Source organism: Rana temporaria, chromosome 1 (genome assembly GCF_905171775.1).
Source record: "Rana temporaria chromosome 1, aRanTem1.1, whole genome shotgun sequence".
NCBI classification, from domain to species: domain Eukaryota; kingdom Metazoa; phylum Chordata; class Amphibia; order Anura; family Ranidae; genus Rana; species Rana temporaria.
The window spans coordinates 235,453,790-235,475,938 of NC_053489.1; the positions used below are offsets into that span (position 1 = coordinate 235,453,790).

At 40.7% G+C, this 22,149-nt stretch overlaps 1 protein-coding gene across 2 annotated transcripts in view; it reads left to right on the forward strand.

Moving 5' to 3' along the window:
• The window catches only part of CORO1C (coronin 1C), a 63,044-nt gene that overhangs the window by 35,140 nt on the left and 5,755 nt on the right, over window positions 1–22,149 (forward strand). For both annotated transcript variants that reach the window (XM_040351890.1, XM_040351889.1), the window contains 7 exons: window positions 9,546–9,668; window positions 12,812–12,941; window positions 14,957–15,138; window positions 16,042–16,161; window positions 16,444–16,548; window positions 18,454–18,599; window positions 21,751–21,808. In XM_040351890.1, the coding sequence (XP_040207824.1) occupies window positions 9,546–9,668; window positions 12,812–12,941; window positions 14,957–15,138; window positions 16,042–16,161; window positions 16,444–16,548; window positions 18,454–18,599; window positions 21,751–21,808 (864 nt within the window). The remainder of the gene's footprint in view (window positions 1–9,545; window positions 9,669–12,811; window positions 12,942–14,956; window positions 15,139–16,041; window positions 16,162–16,443; window positions 16,549–18,453; window positions 18,600–21,750; window positions 21,809–22,149) is intronic.

The window sequence follows — 22,149 nt, forward strand, 5'->3', positions numbered from 1 at the left end:
GGTGTGCTGTTGCCTCTGACAGGGCTCTCATCTTCACCCGGACTCCGGCTGTGAGTGACCGTACCTGCGCTGATGTCACTCCCGCGTCAGGACTCTGAAAGAATGGCCCGGCCCAACACAGGACTCTAAAGTAATGGCCCGGCTGCTCGTTCCTTCAGAACGCATGCGCCGTTGATGTCACTGGCTGCATGTAGAGTAAATATCTCCCAAACGGCGCACGGAATATACAGTACCTTATAGGTAAGCCTTATACACTGTACCAGTTTTATTATTTTTGAAATATTTGAGGGAAAAAAAAAATCTGCTTTATCCTGTGAGTATTTAAGGGAGGAAGAGCAAAAGGCCTGAATAGAGATTGATGTGTGTGGGGGGAAAGTGCACTGGAGGACAGGATGTGTGCAGTCACAAGACAATGGTTTTATGTATAGTAAATGCCATTCACATCCTGGCCTGCAAATCAGTCAGTCTTCTATGTTCTGCTCATCTTTATGCCGCCACATACTATTGCATCATAGTTCCCTTTTTACACATACTGGAAAGGTTTTGTTTTTACAGCAGCATAAGCAATGTGTGGTGATCTGAAATGATAGAACTTTTGATTTGTTAAGATATAAGAACAGCGGCTCATGAATGCTAAAAAGATGCAAGTGTCAGACGGGACTGCTAATATTGCGTGTTTTGAGCAGTCTGTACCGTGGCTTCTTAAAAGCATATCAATGTAAATCCATCTGTACTGTAAAGTGACCAGATGGTATTGCTGCCCTACTATATTACATGCGGTCTTCTCCCAAATCTGTTTGAGATGTCTTAGTCACCCAGGAACAATGCTACATATACGATGGCTGTCTTTTTGTCTCGCATCCTCCTGGTCAACAATTTTTTGATATTCATTTAGAGTTTGGTTTTAGATGAATTTGCTCTCCACGTTGTGCTTTTATCCATTCTAGGCTGTATGCATTTTGTTAAAGGTCTTTCCTGGTTTTTACTGATGGCTGGAAGGGTTGGTCATTCCCAGACGCTCAAAATGCCTCACTCCTCCCTCCCCTATATGCTGGGCATACACGTATAGATTTTCTGATGAGAATATTAGTAAGAATATTCGTATGAAACTTTTGTACATTTGAACGTCGTTTGAAAATTTTACTTGTTTTTAACGTTCAATTTAAAAATGTGTTCAAGAAAAGTTTACTTCGTAGTCTCCTGTCACTGTGGTTGAAAATTTAACATAGATTTGACCCCACTATTAGAAAATCGAACCAATGTTCTCAAATTGAAAATGTTATGAAAATCTATACATGTAGGCCACCATTTGTGAATGGGTTGATACAATGCAGTTCCTGAAGAGACTAGAAGAGCTGACCGCTACCCTTTTTTTAATGATACAATTTTTTTTTTTTAAATATGGAATCTGGATACATATTTGTATGACATTTAGATTTGGGGAACTAGTTACCATTGGCAATAATTGAACCGACATGCTTACCCAGGAATGATATACTGCAGTGAGGTCTGGATGGCCCCCACATTTTCTTCTTTCCTTCTATGCATTTTTTTTTTTTTTTTGTATTTTAAACTTCTTATTTTACCATCTGATTTTTACTCTCTGTACCTAGCAGACCTCAGACTCGCTAGATATACTGGACATGTCCACCTATTGCCTACATATTCTAAGTCTCTTAATCGAGTTACCTATTGACATCTGTTGGAGTATTGTCACTATGCGAACTTCCCCTCTGTCCGAGACAGAGGGGAAGTCTCGCGTTGTTGTGCTCCTTCTCCCCTTCCTGATACTCCCCCGTGTGACTGAACAAGACGTCACAAGGGGGAGTGAAATAGACAGCAGCCGCAGACAGTGTACACAAAGTAGCTGGCTCATCTGTTCGGCGCATGTGCGAGGTTTCGACCAGAGACGCAGTAAGGGAGGAAGTGACGACAGACGATGAATCCAGAAACAGGAGAAAGAATGGCGCCGTTGGTACCCGGAAGTAGAGGAAAGGAATTCTGTTTAAAAAAAAAAAGGTATTTGCGGGACTCGTTTTTGTAATAGATCGATGTAGTATGCATAGCGCTGCCAATGTGTAACCAAACAATCAAAAAGCAGAAAAAAAATCAGGGAGGGTTTACTATTTGCCGACCAGCCGCCGTCATTTTACGGCGGCAGGTCGGCTCCCCTGCGTGAGAGCACGTAGCTATAGGTCTGCTCTCACGCAGGCTGCTTGCCCGACTCCCGTGCCTGGCAGGCACGATCGCCGCTGGGCACACGCGATCGCTCATTACAGAGCAGGGACCGGGAGCACTGTGTGTACACACACAGCTCCAGGTCCTGCCAGGGAGAGAAATGCTGATCTTCTGTTCATACAATGTATGAACAGAAGATCGGTCACTTCCCCTAGTGAGGCCACCCCCTCTACAGTTAGAACACACCCAGGGAACATACTTAACCCCTTCCCCGCCCCTAGTGTTAACCCCTTCACTGTCAGTGGCATTTTTATAGTAATCCAATGCATTTTTATAGCACTGATCGCTATAAAAATGCCAATGGTCCCAAAAATGTGTCAAGTGTCCGAAGTGTCCGCCGTAATGTCGCAGTATCGAAAAAAATGCTGATCACCGCCATTACTAGTAAAAAAAAAAAAATATTAATAAAAATGCCATAAAAATACCCCCTGTTTTGTAAACGCTATAACTTTTGCGCAAACCAATCAAACGCTTATTGCGATTTTTTTTTTAATTTTTTTTTTTTTTTTTTGCCGAATCGCAAAAACTGTCTGGGTCCTTTACCTGCATTTTGGTCCGGGTCTTAAGTGGTTAAGATATTCTGGTAGAGCTCAGAATTCACTGTTTCATCCATTATGGTAAGTCGTCCAGGTCCTGAAGCTGCAAATCAGCCCAGACCATCATGCTACCGCCACCATGTCTGACTGTTGGTATGATGTTATGAAATGCTGTATTAGTTTTATAAACGGCGCTGTCCCCATACACACTTCTTCACCAATTACAGTCTATATGAAAAGTTCTCTTGTCCTAGGTGCTGCACCTCTCTCTCAAATCCACTGGGTGGCGGACATGAATACAAAACGAGAGCGTGCTCAAAGGCTACCTAGTGTAACACTGATTTTATTGTAAATTGGCAATTCAAAATATATTTTTTATATTTTAAAGTATTATATGATTATGCCCTTTATAACTTCTATATATAATTGTAATGTTTAGTGAGGTTAGGACGCTGTTGCTTTAAAAAAAAAAAGCTGTGCTCCTGGTCTATGGCAAATCCCATTGGCTGTTTAGGAGGAGGGGCTTGGAGTGTTAAGTATATAGGATTAGCACAAATGTAATAACGGGTTGGGGTTTTATGTGGGGGATTTTTTTGAAAAGCCCAGAGTTCTGCTTTAAGCATTTGTCGCAGGTCCAGTGCTGGTATTAACCCCTGCAGCACTGGAAGATCACAGCTGTGTGATTTTCACTACTACCAGCATAAACTCTCCACTGATACCCGCTGAGCAGGCGGTTAACCGATCCGTGTCTGCTCCGCTGATGCAAAGTGGACATGGACACATCCTGCTCTTATCTATGGGTAGTCTGCTATAAACGGATCGCTTGTTTCCATCCGACGGTCATCCGATCTGCTGGACAGATGGGGAACCGATTTTCCCCTTCTCTGTTTATAGCAGACCGGATCCGCTGACATCTGCCGTTCCATAGAAGGCAATGGATGGTTCGATCGGGTCTGCTTGAAAAACTGACAGGCGGATCCGATTAGTCTGTCATTCTGAAAGGGGCCTAATAGATGCTTCAGCTTAAAGGTCACTTCTCTGTGCTGACTTTGTTTAATGACTGAGTTTTTATTTGGACATCTACTTTTATTGAGTAAAGTATTGTGGTGCGTCCAGCTCCTTTGTGTTGGTTGTTTGCCCAGCTTATTGTCACCACTGGGAAAATAAGATTTGTCCCTTCAGGTGAGGAACCTGTTACGCTGCATAAGGGCACTTGCGTAATAATTAGGCTTTGATTTTGGGCAAATGTAAAATGTTGCATTGTTTTAAATCTTTCTGCCTTCATTGGCTTTTCTTTGGTTGGCCATCTGCTGAGTGCAGTTCTGTGGGTCTCATGCAAACCACAAGCCGTCCATATCCCTACCTGCAGTACATGAAGTTTTTCTGTGCTAAGCATGTGTGGGTGACGTTTGCATAATACAAGCTGCGCAACACATGTTACATGCCAAGCTACAATAACGGGCTCCAGAACAAGTGCTTAAAATGCAGGCACAGATTTTGGAATAAACCGCAATTTTGCCAGGAAAATCCTGTGCTCAGGGGGAACCTTTCAGTATTTCCTTCACTTTTTGAAGCACGGTTATTTGGCTGCTTTAGTAATCGCATAAAGAGTGCTTCAAGTGCTAGTTTACTTATTTATGCCGAATGAAAAACAAATACATTTGTTGCTATTTCCCCATATTTCTAGATTAATGCAAAGCTTTCTATTTTTCTATAGCGGTGGTTTCCGAACTTCAGCCCTTTGCTTGCCTTTATTCAGCCCTTGGAGCACCATTCCTCCCAATGACACCAACAATGAGGTACTATTTCTACCACTGGTACTAACAATGGGGCACCATTTTCCCAGTTTAAACCAGTGATGAGGTATTGCTTTCCATTGATGGCATGGTATCTTCTACTCCCACCAGCCACAGTTCAGTCCCTCCTAAAGCTTGAAAGCTATTAAATTGGCCATTTGTTTAGAAAGTTGAGACCCTGGTCTATAGTAACATTGACGTTTTTTTATTTTGGATTGTGGTGGATCTTGTTGGCACCTCTTGTAAGTTGGCCACTAGGGAATCTGGAGTTTCAGAGACTCACACACCACACAGTTCATTGCATATTTTATATAAAACCGGTGTTACTATAACCTACTCTGCATCAGCAGAATACACATAGATGCGTCTTTGTAAAAGTACCATAGTCATTTTTTTTTTTTAATTTCAAAACCTGTACTTTAACTGGAATGAATGTGTGTGTGTGTGTGTGTGTGTGTGTGTATATATATATATATATATATATATATATATATATATATATATATATATATATATATATATATATATTCTCTCAATGGGTAACCACCATGGGTTTAAGCAACATTTACGTCATAGTCCTCCCAGTGTAACATATGTTAAGGAGAGAAATTGGGCCACATAGTATAATTCCGTTTAAAAAGTGGTCATTTATTAAATAAAATATAAAATGGTCACTCACATCTCAGAAGACAAGTAAAAGCAAATGGTATCAAAATAACACAGTGGCATCAGCAGAGCCCTTCCCAACCCGTTTCTCCTAATAAGGCATCAGATGTGAGTGACCATTTTATATTTTATTTAATAAATGACCACTTTTTAAACGGAATTATACTATGTGGCCCAATTTTTCTCCTTAACATATGTTACACTGGGAGGATTTGTGTATGAAGTAGCGTTGCTTAAACCCATGGTGGTTACCCATTGATGTCAATATAGTGGAATATCGTCGCCTGGCCCCATTGGAAGCTGTGCTTGCTGTACCTCTCCCTGGGTGTGTTGCACCAACAAGTTCATTCAATCCTTCAGGCTTATGCCCTGCTGGGTCCATCTTGTCTGGTAAGCCTGTGCTCTTAATGGTGGTGGATTGCCTACAGACAACTATATACAGAGTCACTTATCACAGTGGATCAATTTTTGGACTTTATATTTCATTTGTTCACTAGCACTTTTTTGGTTTATTTCCATCTTTTGGCGCTTCACTTTGTATTTATTATATTTATATAATATTGGTTATTCCCTATGTTCATTTGGTGCATTTTCAACCTACACGTATTTTGGATCATGTCCAAATTTTGAATAACACAATTTTGTTCAGTCAATGATTGCATTATATTATCACTTTGATTAATCATTTGTATAGTTTTCATATGTGTGCAATTTAATTTATTAAGTATAACACGGGGGTTATATGTACACTTATATCTTTTGAGCATGCAGAGAGTAATATTTTGAGCGCCGTACTTTCTTTTCCACTTGCTTTATATACAGTATATCTGTTGTGCAGGCAGCTACTTGCATTCATTATTGACAGCGCGGTTTTCCTTTCACCTTTATATCCATTGCATATTGCCATGCATGCTGGAGTGAGCAATAATTCTAGCACCAGACCTCTGTAACACTAATCCCTCTCCCTCCAAAAAAAGCTTGTGAAGAAACTTTTATCATTCATGTTGATGCCTTTTGATCTTAAGAGTGGAATTGCCACTTGTTTTAAATGGGACAAGCCTTTGCAATAAGATGCACTAATTACATGACTTCACTTATCTATCCCTCAATTGCTGCATTTGACTAGACTTGTTCTCTCATGTACTGCTATGCATAAAATGTATGATTTGTCCCCTACTGCATGTACCAGCATGCTTCCAGAATCGTGATATAGATACACAGTATCTCACAAAAGTGAGTACACCCCTCACATTTTTGTAAGTATTTTATTATACCTTTTCATGTGACAAAACTGAAGAAATTACACTTTGCTACAATGTTAAGTAGTGAGTGTACAGCTGGTATAACAGTGTACATTTGCTGTCCCCTCAAAATAACTCCACACACGGCCATTAATGTCTAAACCGCTGGCAACAAAAGGGAGTACAGTACACCCCTAAATAAAAATGTCCAAATTGGGGCCAAAGTGTCAATATTTTGTGTGGCCACTGTTATTTGCCAGCACTGCCTTAACCCTCTTGGGCATGGAGTTCAGAGCTTCACAGGTTGCCACGGAAGTCCTCTTCCACTCCTTCATGGCGACATCACGGAGCTGGTGGATATTAGAGACCTTGCGCTCCTCCACCTTCGGTTTGAGGATGCCTCACGGATGCTCAATAGGGTTTAAGTCTGGAGACATGCTTGGCCAGTCTATCACCTTTTACCTTCATCTTCTTTAGCAAGGCAGTGGTCATCTTGGAGGTGTGTTTGGAGTCATTATGTTGGAATACTGCCCTGCGGCTCAGTCTCCGAAGGGAGGGGTGTCATCTGTGCCCGAGTGCCAGCAGCACTCATGCAACCCGAGACCATGACTCCCGCCACCATGCTTCACTGTAGGAAAAAACACACTTGTCTTTGTACTCCTCAACTGGTTGCCACCACACACGCTTGACACCACATGATATGATTCCAGTAATCCATGTCCTTTGTCTGCTTGTCTTCAGCAAACTGATTGCGGGCTTTATTTTGCATAATCTTTAGAAGAGGCTTCTTTCTGGGATGACAGTCATGCAGACCTTTTTTATGCAGTGTGCAGCGTATGGTCTAAGCACTGACAGGCTGATCCCCCCCCCCCTTTCAACATCTGCAGCAATGCTGGCAGCACTCATAAGTCTATTTCCCCTAGACAACCTCTGGATATGACGCTGAGCACGTGCACTCAACTTCTTTGACCATGGCAAGGCCTGTTCTGAGTGGAACCTGTCCTGTTAAACCGCTGTATAGTATTGGCCACCATGCTGCAGATTAGTTTCAGGGTCTTGTCAATCTCCTTATCACATTTAGAGCAACAATTCCTTTATTTTTTATTTATTTTTTCAGATCCTCAGTTTTGCCATGAGGTACCATGTGACCAGTATGAGAAAGAGAACGAGAACACCAAATTTAACTCACTTGCTCCCCATTCACACATGAGACCTTGTAACACCAACAAGCCACATGACACCGGGGAGGGAAAAAATGTCTAATTGGGCCTAATGGGACATTTTCACTTAGGGGTGTACTCACTTTTGCCAGCGGTTTAGACATTAATGGTTGTGTTATTTTGAGGGGACAGCAAATTTACACTGTTATACCAGCAGTACACTCACTACTTTACGTTGTAGCAAAGTGTAATTTCTTCAGTGTTGTCACATGAAAAGATATGATGAAATGGTTACAAAAATGTGAGGGGTGTTTTCACGTTTGTGAGATGCTGTATGTGTGGTTATAGATATTTGCAGTAAATATATTGCTGTCTAAGTATCTAGATAAACACTTATAGCTGGATTCAGGTAGAGCGGCACATCTTTGTGCCGGCGTAGCGCATCTCGTATGTGCTACGCCGATGTAAAATAGAGGCAAGTACAGTATTCACAAAGCACTTGCTTCCTAAGTTACGTCCGCGTAGCGTAAATAGGCTGGCGTAAGCCCGCCTAATTCAAATTATGAAGGTAGTGGGCGTGTTGTATTTAAATGAGCCGTGACCCCATGTAAATGAAGCGCCGAACGGCGCATGCTCAGAATCACGTCGAATTTACACCCTAAGATACGACGGCTCAATGCAATGACGTGAACGCAACCTACGCCCAGCCTCATTCACGTACGACTTGCGTAAACGACGTAAAATCCGACGGCTGTTCCGTCCATACCTTTGCATTGGCTGCGCCTCCTATTTGGTGGTTTATCTTTACGCCGGATGTGCGCCTTACGTAAACGGCGTATACTCATGCCGATTCACAAACGAAGTTGCGCATATCTAGCTCATTTACATATTCGATGCGTAAATCAATGGGAGTGCCCCTAGCGGACAGCGTAAATATGCACCCAAGATACGACGGCGTAGGAGACTTGCGTCGGTCGTAGGAAGACAAAATTCAGGCGTATCTTAGTACAAGAATAGGGCGCATAGATACGACGGCGCATTCATGGACTTGCGCGGCGTATCATTAGATATGCCAGCGTACGTCTTTCTGAATCCGGCTATTAGATCTTTGATATGCATTTAGGTAGCATAGTTTGTGGTGCGTTGCCTGTCACCCAACTATATTTTCAATCTTGAAGCGCTACAGGATTTTGAGATCATTCTCATCTATTTTCCTGCCAGTGTTATATCTATCTGTCTATCTATCCAAGTTTTTTTTTCTGAAAGCTTGAAAAAAAAAATAATCTTACCCACATTTATCACATAATACTGACTACACTAGTGGAAACTTTTAGGTTAAACTATGTCTAAATCCAAGAATAGATCTATATATCTAGACAGTGCAGCGCTCTTTGTAATACCAAACCGAAGATTTCCACTTCCCCAGCGTGAATCTTTACCAATTGCTCTAATATATAACAATTTTTAAATCTGAATCAAACTGAACAAAAAACCTTGTAAAGTTGGGTACACACTAAGAAAATCGTTTCACACCAAGTTGCAAGAGGAAGAAAATATAATTATGTACAAATATTTTCGTACGGCGGAGGCTTTTTTTTTTTTTTTTCAGAATTACAGGAGTAGAATTGGTTAACCTATATCACTATTGCTATGGTAGACTGCTATCTAGTGGTCATTTTAAAGAATTGCATTTAACATCCCCAATTTTATATTTGTCTTTCCGTAAATGAGGTTTTGTGTTTTCAGAACTACTGTTTGATAAATAATTAAGTGCTAATATAAGTGATTTGTTAAAGTGTAACGTGGCATTTTCATCCCTGAGTATCTGTAATTTTGATTGGGCATATTTCCTGATCACTTGGTTGCCTTTCTTTTATGTTATAAATGTTTTTCTTTTCTTTTTTTCAGACTGGAAGGATTGACAAGTCTTACCCAACTGTTTGTGGCCACACAGGACCAGTGCTGGACATTGACTGGTGTCCACATAATGACAACGTTATTGCTAGTGGCTCTGAAGACTGCAGCGTCATGGTAAAAACCTGATATACACTTCTTATATTTTAGTCATATTGTGGTATAATTTCTGGTTGTGGTACAGTGCCTTGCAAAAGTATTCACCCCCTTGGCTTTTTACCCATTTTGTTACATATTACAGCCTTTAGTTCAATGTTGTTTTTTTTTTATCTGAATTATATGTGATGGATCAGAACACAATAGTCTAAGTTGGTGAAGTAAAATTGGAAAAATACATACATAAAACTATTTTTCAGAAATAAAAAAATTGGCATGTGCGTATGTATTCACCCCCTTTGTTATGAAGCCCATAAAAAGCTCTGGTGCAACCAATTGCCTTCAGAAGTCACATAATTAGTAAAATGTCCACCTGTGTGCAATCTAAGTGTCACATGATCTGTCATTACATACACACCTTTTTGAAAGGCCCCAGAGGCTGCAATACCTAAGCAAGAGGCACCACTAACCAAACACTGCCTTGAAGACCAAGGGACAATGCTGTTGAGAAGTACAAGTCAGGGTTAGGTTATAAAACTTAAAAAAAATTTTGATGATCCCTAGGAGCACCATCAAATCTATCATAATCAAATGGAAAGACGGCCGCACACCAAAACTCACGGACCGGGCAAGGAGGGCTTTAATCTGAGAGGCAGCACAGAGACCCGAAGTTACCCTGGAGGAGCTGCAGAGTTCCACAGCAGAGACTGGAGTATCTACATAGGACGACAAGCTGTATGCTCCATAGAGTTGGGCTTTATGGCAGAGTGGCCAGAAGAAAGCATTTACTTTGAGCAAAAAACAAAATGGCACATTTTGTATTTGTGAAAAGGCACGTGGGAGATTCCCAAGATGTATGGAGGAAGGTGCTCTGATGAGACTAAAAATTTTTTTGCCATCAAGGAAAACGCTATGTCTGACCCAAACCCAACACATCACCCAAAGAACACCATTCCCACAGTAAAACGTGGCAGCATCATTCTGTGAGGATGTTTTTCAGCAGTCGGGACTGGGAAACTGGTCAGAGTATGCTTGAGCAAAACCTGTACCACTCTGTGTGTGATTTGAGGCTAAGACGGAGGTTTACCTTCCAGCAGGACAATGACCCCAAACACTAGAGTGGTTTAAGGAGAAACATGTAAATGTCAAAGCCCAGACCTGAATCCGATAGAAAAATCTGTGGTCAGACTTAAAGATTGCTGTTCACAAGCGCCAACTTGAAGGAGCTGGAGCAGTTTTGCAAGGAGGAATGGGCAAAAATCTCAGTGGTAGCAAGCTCATAGACTTATCCAAAGCGACTTGGAGCTGTGATAACCGCAAAAGGTGGCTCTACAAAGTATTGACTTCAGGGGGGTGAATAGTCATGCACATTGACCTTCTGTTTTGTCCCATTTGTTTGCTTCACAAAAAAAAATTCTTCAAAGTTGTGGGCATGTTCTGTAAATTAAATGATACAAATCCTCAAACAATCCATATTCCAGGTTGTGAGGCAACAAAACAGAAATGCCAAGGGGGTAAATACTTTTGCAAGGTACTGCACATTCCTATGTGGCCCATTTAGTCTTGTTATATTGGTTAAGTGCCATATTCTTTCTCACAAATAGTTTTTCTTTAATTGAAGGATTCACCTTTTAAAGCAACTGTTACTTTCTAAACAAAAGTTTACAAAAAAAACTATTGTTTGCTGTAATATACCCAAAAAAATCTTTAAAACTATTTTTTTTCCCATCAGTTTTAGCCAATATATTCTACACATTTTTGGTTAAAAAAATCGCAATAGGCATATGTGTGGGCAAAAAGTTATAGCGTCTACAAACTGATTTATGGCTTTTTTTTTTGTAATGGCGGTGATCGATTTTTAGCGATATTGCGGCAGACAGATCAGATACCTTTGGGACCACTGACATCTAGACAGCGATCTGTGCTATAAAAATGCACGGATTACTGTATAAATGTCACTGGCAGGGAAGGGGTTAACACCAAGTGACGATAAAGGGGTCAAATGTGTTCCCTCATTTGTGTTTCTGTGAGGGGATGTGACTGACTAGAGGAGACCTATCGCTGTTCCTAGCTAGTAGGGGCAGACTATATGTGTGTGTGTGTGTGTGTATATGTGTGTGTGTGTGTGTATATATGTGTGTGTGTGTGTGTATATATTACACACACATGTCCCGGCTCTTGTGCCTGGCCGGTGGTCATCGCTTGCTATAGGCATTTAAAGGGCAGACCTATAGCTATGGTGGTTTGCAGGATCATGCCAACCTGCCGCAGAATGACAGCGGCTGGTCAGCAAGTGGTTAAAGTGGCACTTCACTCAATCAACATTGTCTATTTTCAATCCTTATGCTGCTAGCATTCATAAATGGGAAACTTTTCATTTTTGTGTTTAATGTTTTATTTATTTTTTAAATTTCTGCATTTACTTTTGGCTTCTAGGCCTAGGCAAATTATGTCCTACATCCCAGGAGTCTTCGGGAGGGGTTTTCTCAGCTAAGCACACCCTCCTGCATGCCTGAGAAGGTCAGATGGATTCCAGTAAATTGTACATGAATCATCTGCCCATACGGAAGATGGCAAAGGCAAAAGGAGGTGGAGGGTAGCTGTAGACTGGGAAGTTTGGGGGCAAAGGAGCTGCTGAAAGGGCGATTCCTTCCCTTCCCATTCAGTGGGTGGCAGTGTTAAGGGTTACTAAATTGGTCACAGCTCAAAAATGCAGTAGAGATTACAAAGTGGTTTATCTATTTAAATCTTCCATGTAAGAAGAAATCCTTCCTCCATGTGTTGAGTGATTTCAAATACACATTCCTTAAAAGGAGGCATGAGGACAGACCTCCAGTGTTTTAGTATCAGAGTTGTGGTTGCCAACAGAGTAACAGTAGGTATGGAGTCTGGGAATAGGGAAAGAAGGGTGGTTTCAGGTGTGCTTGAAATGCTAAGGCTTTGCATGTCACCTGTTTATATATTAAATTGTAAAGATCAAAGGGCAAGACTGCAAGATGGCCATTGTTTTTTGTTTTTTTAGAAATCTAAAAGTTTACAACTAGCTTGTAGTAATTGAGAAAGCATTGCTTGTTAATTTCTTAAATGTTTTGTTTTTATTTTGCAGTTTATAGTGTGAATTTGTTTATCCAGACATAAAATATATACACTTTGTGTTTACCCAGGTTTGGCAGATCCCAGAAAATGGATTATCTGCACCACTTACAGAGCCTGCAGCTGTGTTGGAGGGGCATTCCAAGAGGGTTGGCATCGTAACATGGCACCCTACAGCCAGCAATGTGTTACTCAGTGCAGGTATCTTAATATGTACATGTATTTATGCAAATACTTTGGGTGATCTACATAAGAATAAGCCACGGGCACTCATTTTCAGATAACAATTTCCATTAAAATGTGTACTATACATCAGAATATATTTTATAAAGCTTTTTTCCAGTTGCCCAAGTAAGGGCTCATATTTTTAATAGGATTAAAAACCTATTTGTAATGTGTACAAATTAATGGACATTTCTAGTATTTTGATACATTGGGTTATATACTGTTGCTGTAACCCCTGGTGTCTAAATATGTGCCTGCTTTATGAGACTGGATCAACAGTCTTGATCATGCAAAAAGGGTCAGTGCAATGTGTCACTAAGGCCCCTTTCACACTGGGGCGTTATTCGAGCGAAGCCTCATCTGCAATCCCAATGTGCTGGTAAAGCACTCCTAAGACCCTAACGTTTTAGGGCGTTTTTGCAGTACCTCAGTGTGAAAGGGCAAGGCGTTTTTACAGCGCTTTCAATTCATTTCAATGGAGAGGGGCATTTTTGGAGCGTTTTTCAGCGCCCAAAAGCTGCTCCAAAGATGCTGCTTGCAGGACTCTGTGTGAAAGGGTCCATTGAGATGCATGGAGAGCATTTTTAATATCGCTATTTTTAACGCTAAAATGCTGTAAAAACGCTTCAGTGTAAAAGGGTCTAATAGTTTTTATTGCTTGTAAACTGAGTCGGTATTATGGAATTTGCACGGTCTGCTACACAAAGATAAAATGTGTTTAAAATGCAGAACTTTGCTAAAAAATAAAAATCAAGTCTGAAAATACCGTTGCTGCACTCACAATTCCCACCTAGGTGAGTATGGCAGAAGTGGGTGCAAGCAACTTCCAGAACAAGGTACCTGTTCTGGCCCCCCCCCCCCCCCCCCCCCCCCATTCCAAAAAAATGTTAGAGGAGGGGAAGGAGAGGCACATCGGTGTTGCTTTCACTTTTAAGTAAAGGTCTGCTTTAAAGGGGTTCTAAAGGTTTGTGTTTTTTTCACCTTTAATGCATAGAAGGTGAAAAAATACCTCGCTGTCATGCCGTCTTGCTTACCTGAGCCCGTTCACCTGCTGTGCGCATCCCGTGGGCGTCCTCTTCTCTGCGTTGACTGAATAGATTGATAGCAGCGCAGCCATGGGCTCCCGCTGCTGTAAATCAACTCCAATGACTCAGCCGCCAGGAGGTGGGACAGAGTCATACACTCTGTCTCTATGGACGCAGAGTGTATGACGGAGTGCGTCCGCAAGGTAACCCCCTCGGGAGAGAGTTTCCCAGAAGGGGGTTGGCTATTGCGTGGTGGAGCAGAGACAGCCGCCGAGGTACTCCAGAAGAGGACAATCTGGGCCACTCTGTGCAGAACGCACTGCACAATGGAGGTAAGTATGACATGTTTGTTATTTAAAAATAAAAAATAAACCTTTAAATCGCTTTTAGATCTCATATTGGCTCATAAAATGACCTCAAAAGCTTTATCAAGTGTGTAGAGTAAAAAAAGTTGCATCTAATATGGACCATGTCTGTACCCCTGGTTCCATGATCCATTGCGACATGTCTAAGGTTTTCTAGAAATGTTGCGTGCGCACACAAGCAGTGTAAGCTGCTGAAGGAGTCAAGCGAAGATTGCATGGGACTATAAAGAGAAGCACAGAGTTGGGTCATATTTACACTCTTGTACCATACCACTTTAAAATTTTACATTAAAATCGGGTATTTAGGTGTTTTCATAATTCTTCAATAAGTTTTCCAATTCCATATCAAAGAGCTTTTAACCAAGAACACATGATTCCAACAGCTTTAGTTATTTGGTGGCAATCAATCAGCATGATGAACAGAGGCAATTTAAGAGTGGTAGGTTCTGCTCTCCCTTGCACAGAAGGGAGGTAAAATAGTACTTTTGTAATTGCAGCAGCTTAAAAACGTTCTGCATTTTAATTGGATGGGATTTTTTATTTTATTTTGTAACTGTTCTCATGAGCAGGCAGCAATAACTTGATTTTTGTGTTTTATTAGGGTGTGATAACGTTGTCATTATCTGGAATGTGAGCACATCAGAGGCTGTAATAACGATCGATGAAATGCACAATGATGTGATCTTTAGTGCCTGCTGGAACCGAAATGGCAGCCTCATTTGTACTGCCTCCAAAGACAAGAAACTACGTGTAATTGACCCGCGCAAAATGGAGCTGGTAGCGGTGCGTAATCAATATGGCTTTCTTGCCTGAAGGTTTTGTACTTGGAATTATCTATTTTTTTTTTTTTTTATGTTTTTGTAATAAAAGCAGACTGTGTACAGTGTGTCAACATAGAATAAGGTTAACAGCAATGTAGCCTCTACTTTCAAAAAACAAAACAATGACGGCTCCTTTCAAAAGCAAAGTCCAACAAAAACTAATTTCAGAAATGAGAGGTCGTGAACAGAATTCTGTTGTGGTGTTACAGGACTTTAACATTGAGTGATCACCGTAAATCCAATGCAGCTCAGTTTTTTTTTTTTGTTTTTTTTCTCTTTCATGTCAGACTTGATGCTTGGCCTTGCTAATACACTCCATATGTGTTCCCAGCAGTAACTGAGAATGTATAAAAATAAATATTTTACCCAGATGGTTGCAGTGCAAGGTTTTGCCTTAATCTAGCCATGAAAGTGGTTGTAAAGGCTCAAGGTTTTTTACCTTCATGCCTTCTACGCATAAAGGTAGGTGCAGCAGGTCCAGTGATGTGCATGATGGCCTCAGCTCTCTGAGGGCTCTCCCTCTCTAAGGCCCCTTTCACACTGGGGCAGGAGGTGCGCTGACGGTATAGCGGCGCTATATAGTCGGAATTGCCACAAAATTCGGCCAATAGCGGTGCGGTTTTAACCCCCGCTAGCGGCCAAAAAAGGTTAATACCGCAGAGGCGCATTGCTGGCGCTATAGCCACGGCGTCCCTTTGTTTTTAATGGGAAGGAGCGGTGGAGAAGCGGCAAACACACTGCTCCTTCACCGCGCCAAAGATGCGGCTAGCAGGACTTTTGGAGTGGTCCTGCTAGCGCACCGTTATATATATATATGATCTGGCACTCTGAAGTCTCAAATTTACCTTTTTTTCTTTTCTTTTAGGAGAAGGATAAAGCTCACGAAGGAGCTCGTCCCATGAGAGCGATCTTTTTAGCTGATGGCAGCGTTTTTACGACCGGATTCAGTCGAATGAGTGAACGCCAGCTTGCACTGTGGAATCCAGTATGTTAGATTCTGTTTTTATGTTGCTCTGGGTGGGTTAAAATGAAAATATATTGCACAGGAGGTGACAGTCTCCCTTATTTATGCATTTTTGTTCATCTTTAAATAAGCCAACCTGCATTTCAGCATTTAAATTTTCTCTTTGTGACCACATTTAAGTTATGTTGCAACTGTTTTAATATGATTTAAAAAAAATGTTCGAATTTGAAAATGGTAAACTGTGTAGAGCTGGATAATATCTGTATTGAGATTGTACTGTTAATAAATGACCTTGTTTTACAGAAAAGTATGGATGAGCCTATTGCACTACATGAAATGGACACTAGCAATGGTGTCTTGCTACCTTTCTATGACCCTGATACAAATATCATTTACTTGTGTGGAAAGGTGAGTGTATTTTTTTTTTTTATAAATTTTGAAAGGAAATTAAATTTTATAATTTAGCATTGCCTTGGGGAAATTGATTTGAAACACATTTATCTACAAATATAAGTAAGGGCAGGCAGCGTTCCTGTCAATACAAACAACCTCCTACGCACAAGTGTGATCTGACCCAGGTTGTCCATCACTCATCAACTTTTTCAGTTGTAAAAAAAAAAGGCCACTACGCTTTGCTGCCCTCTTGGGACGCTCAGATCACATAACTGAAATGGCAAAAAACAGGGTGCTCCAATCTAGCGCATTAATTGTGTAGAATGTTTGATAAAAATGGATGTATACCCACAAACTACTATATATCACAAGCTCATCATATTCTTCCAAAGTCAATATTTGCCAATCTACGGATTCCAAGAAGAAGTCGCCTGGATCCAGATGGCCTTTCCTGAAAAAATAATATGCAGTAGATTGGGAAATATGACATGTATGCCTGACCATTATCTCCCTTTAGTACATGGCATCACTGACCTAGAACGAGTATGCAGATTACTTTTGGATTACTTAAAACTATTTTTCAATTTTCCTGTTCTGCATATTTGTTTTCCGGATCAGTAACTTAAATTATTGAAGCTAAAGGATCAGCATAGCAGGAAATTTTTTTTTTTTTTTTTTTTTTTTTTTCAGTATTTAACAGTTCCCATTCTCTGCCCTACCCAACTAGGTGTCTGTTACACATTTCTTCTCTTGTTAATTCTACTCTATGAAGGATCTGTGTGTATTGGAGGTTGGGGGGGGGGGGTGTCCTTTTGTGGCCTTGGGGCCAAGAGTTTCACCATTGGGGTAGATGAGGGATCTAAGAAGGCAGCATGTAATTCAAGAAGTTAAACTGTGTGGTTATTTTGTATAAGGGTGTTGTGTACGATCCACATTATTGGTGTATGAATTCTAAATGCTGTAAGATTTGTAGTTTACTTGGACATATCAGGAATGTAAGCATAGTAACTGGTGGTTGGCTAATGCAGTCAAGGTTGTTGGTGAAGGTCTTGCGCTTTCTTGGACAATGCCTGACCAATGTTTTAGTATTAGCTTGTCATGAATAAAGGAGCACCCTGCTTGTAAAATCTTTGGTCATAATTGTTCAGTTGACTCTGTTTACAGTTTATTCTGTATATTCTATATATACCTAGTGCAAACAGTTCGGACGGGAAGCACATTAACCTTTTCAATTTAGCGTTCGTTCGGCAGAAAAATCAATCAATTTTGTGGCCATTAACTGTCCGAAAAACAAACTAACTGGCCAAATGACCGAATTTCAGATTTTTCGTATAGTGTATGGCGAGCATTAAACAGAGCCAAATTGTCCAGAAAATTAAACTGCCGGTTTATTTTTGGATTGTTTGAGGGAACTGAAGCTTGTGGCACAATCCCATACAAGCACATGAGGGCATTGCACACTCCAATCAGAATTTCTACAGTAATTTCATTCATAACGTTGAATGTAAACCAAACAGTTTAACCCTCCAACTACTTTCTGGCATTCATTTTAGTTTTATTCAGTCACATGACATTATCCTGGTCCTCCATTCTTCAGAACTGCACTGTGGGAGGGTACTTCTGGTAGTGCCAATGTTGTATCCTGATGATGCGGACTCTGTCCATTTGCATGGAAAATGCTTACTCAAATACTCTGCACTGTTTGCAATACTGACTTGATGACCTTGATATGAGGAATGCCAACAAGACTGAATGAACTATTAAATGGACAGGAAAAGTGGACTTGGGCTTTAATGTACCCATGCCATACTAGCATATGGAACTAATACTGTAATTTCATTTTGTTACAGTACCCTCTACTTGGAGGCTGGTTGAGTTTTTTGTTTTATAGGATGTGATAATGTTGATGTCTCTCAACAGGGTGACAGCAGTATTCGATACTTTGAAATCACAGATGAGTCCCCATATGTTCACTACCTCAACACATTCATCAGTAAGGAACCACAGCGGGGGATGGGGTACATGCCAAAGAGGGGACTGGATGTCAACAAGTGCGAGATTGCCAGGTATTGATCTTTACATAGATATTTAATCATATATTCAGACCAAAGAGAACTAGTTAGTATAACTGTACTTGGGTATCGGAGAATCAAAAAATGCATGCAATCAGGGCTTTTTTTCAGGGGGAACTTGGGAACTCCCTTCCACCAGCTCTGGCTCAGACCCTTTGGTTTCTGCTCACTACAATCACTTGTAAACACAGAAGTCTGGTTTCTGTGTTTATAAGTGACAGCTCTGCACTCTGTGTGTAACCCCCTCTGAACTCTGTATGTAATGCAATCCTGGTATTTAATGCCCCTTTAAGACCCTCCTACTGTTTGAGAAACCTGAACAGGGTCGTGGTTGAGTTCCTGCACCCATTTTCTGAGAAAAAACGCTCTTCATGCAATACTTATGTAAATATAAGGGATTCATTTAACATTAAAAGCCTGTGCGCCAATTTCTTTGCCAAGGTTTTTTGTTATGGTAGTACCATAAATAGCATTGGCTAATCTCTTAACCCTGATCTGCGTATAGGTTCTCTTGATTTGTTTACTAGCAAATATCACACCCTGGAACAATGGATGTGTGACTTGTTGATGCCAGGAGAACCACACACCCTGCATAATTCGGCCTTCATTGAGACGAAGGCTTCATTTACACTGGCCGTTTTTGCAACCTTTCCTGAACGATTTAACTGGGCAGATAGTAACCCACATTTAAAGCGTCCGTTTTGCCGCGTTTACATGCTGCGTTCAGCCATGTTTAGCTGCATTTTGTATTTAGAAGCATTTAAAAATGTGTGTGTGTGTGTGTGTAATATATATATATATATATATATATATATATATATATATATATATTGAAAAAATTGTCCAACTGCCTCTGAACATCCGTTTAGCGGCAGCAGTGTACATGGGGCCTTAGGGTGTGCTCACACAATTACTTTTAACTGGTCCTGGGCATGGTTCACCCCCTTGTGACAGTTTGTGCAGTGTGAGTGCTCTGAACCGTGCCTGGGACCACTTGGAACATGTGGTCTTGGGCACAGTTCACGCGTGGTCCGGTAGTTTCTCTTTATGTAAGTGCAAACTGCCAAAGCACAGAACTCTCCATAGATAACGATGTACTGAAACAGGAATTGCTGGTCTGGTAAGCAAAGGAGTGTGCCTAAGATGTGCTTACATGAGTTTCCTCACACTCTGAAGAGAGACCTACTAGGAGAAATATTGGCTCCTGTCAAAATTGGTCCTAGTATGTGTGTGCACGTCAGATGAGGGACCTTGGATGTTTCTTGTGGCCAGGCACTGTTAATGTACAGTATGTGAAGTGCTGTGTAAATTGTTCTGCTTTATAAATACCTGTAATAAAAACATAAAATACATTTTCCTAGAATGTTGGTGCATGCAAAATTGAATAAAAAAATTGTGCTAATAAATTACACACTCTCGCTTCTATTTAAAAACCTTTTTAAAAGCAAATGATTCTTTAAGCCTGTTTTTTGCTTATCACAATCAGTGTTTAATCTCTCTTCCTACTCAGTATTTTGGGGCTTACCAACACCTACATAGGAACCTTTTGTCTTTAGAGATTAACACACACCTTTGCACAAGATGCATTGGTATTAGTTGGTTGTCAGGCTTACACAAGTGCTCCCTGACACAGCCATTTGTCTAATCTATAGTTGGTTTTAAGATCTCTGTATATTTGCATACTTTTTTATTTTATTTGCACTAACATCACGGACAGTACTCAATTTTCTGTCACAATTGCATCAATACGGCTACAATCACCTCAAGTATGTACATTTGCATTAAACACTCTGATGCCAGGAACCTGGCAGGGAAGTGGCTAACCTCTTGACCACCGCCCCATGTCCAAAAGACGTCCTGTTTTTAAAGATGGCAGCTGCTGCCAAAACCGAGGTATCCATCTTTTCAGTGGGCGGTGGTGTACACGATAACGGCGGTCTCCGCGGCGGATTTGCCGCGAGAACGCCGTTATCGGTGGCGGGAGAGGGGCGTCCCGCCGCTCTCCCGCGCCCTCCGCCGCTTACCGGAGCCGTCGGTAGCGGTGGAGGCGATCGGGACTGTTCGGCAGCTGACTGGGGTTGCGAATGAAGGAAAAATTTCCTTCACCCGTCCCCATAGCTCTGCTGGGCGGAAGTGACGTCAAAACGCCAGTCCCGCCCAGCGTCTTAAAGCAACATTTTTTTTTTTTTTTTTTTGTCATTTGAAAAAAATGACAGTTTCAAATTTTTTTTTTTTTTTTTGCATTTAAGTCTAAATATAAGATCTGAGGTCTTTTTGATCCCCAGATCTTATATTTAGGAGGACCTGTCATGCTTTTTTCTATTACAAGGGATGTTTACATTCCTTGTAATAGGAATAAAAGTGATGATTTTTTTTTTTTTTTTCAGTGTAAAATATTAACTAAATAAAAATAAGAAAACAAATTTTTTTTAAAGCGCCCCGTCGAGCTCGCGCACAGAAGCGAACACATACGCGAGTAGCGCCTGCATATGAAAACGATGGTCAAACCACACAAGTGAGGTATCGCCGCGATCGTTAGAATAGAATTTTTTTAAACGTCGCCTATCAAGATTTTTAAGGGTAAAAGTTTGATGTCATGCCACGAGCGGGTGCAATTTTTAAGCGTGACATGTTGGGTATCATTTTACTCGGCGTAACATTATCTTTCACAATATGTAAAAAAATTGGGCCAAATTTATTGTTTTATTTTTTAATTCAAAAAAGTGATTTTTTTTTCCAAAACAAATGCACTTGTAAGAACGCTGCGCAAATACGGTGTGACAAAAATTATTGCAATGACTGCCATTTTATTCTCTAGGGTGTTAGAAAAAAAATAATGTTTGGGGGGTTTTAAGTAATTTTCTAGCAAAAAAAACTGTTTTAGTCTCGTAAACACCGAATCTGAAAAACAAGCCCGGTGGTAAAGAGGTTAAAGGAGATTGGCCAAAATTCATTAACCTAAAGTTATGATTTTGTTTTACGGTCATTGTTGAAACTTTCTGTATTCTATTAAAGAAGCTATAACTGACTCTAGTAGTGAAAGAATAATACAGAATTATTTTTGGTTGGCATGTTTTTTTTTTTTTTTTTTGTACAAGTGCACAAATTTGTCATTACTTTTTTGAGTAACTTTCTTTTCTTTCAGGTTCTACAAACTGCATGAGAGGAAATGTGAGCCTATTATCATGACTGTGCCCAGGAAGGTCAGTACAAGTGATAACTTTTGGAAAATGTTCAATTTGAAAGAAGGGAGCATAAGTGTCCTTGGGTTTCAGTGATGGGCATCATTGCCTTAAAGCATACCTGTCCTGTTCCTTTGAAGTCATTTGCGGACACATCTAGTTTAAAGAAACAAATTGCCATTGAGGGGGCATGCTGTAGCTCCATTAATCAAAGCAATGTCGAAGGATAAAAGCTTTCAACTGCATCTTTGTTGTTGGACTGTGCTTTATTAACCACTTGCCGACCGCCCACCGTCGTTATACGTCCTCACTTTAGAGATGAATATCTCGGTAACGGTAGCAGCTGCTGCCACAATCGAGAT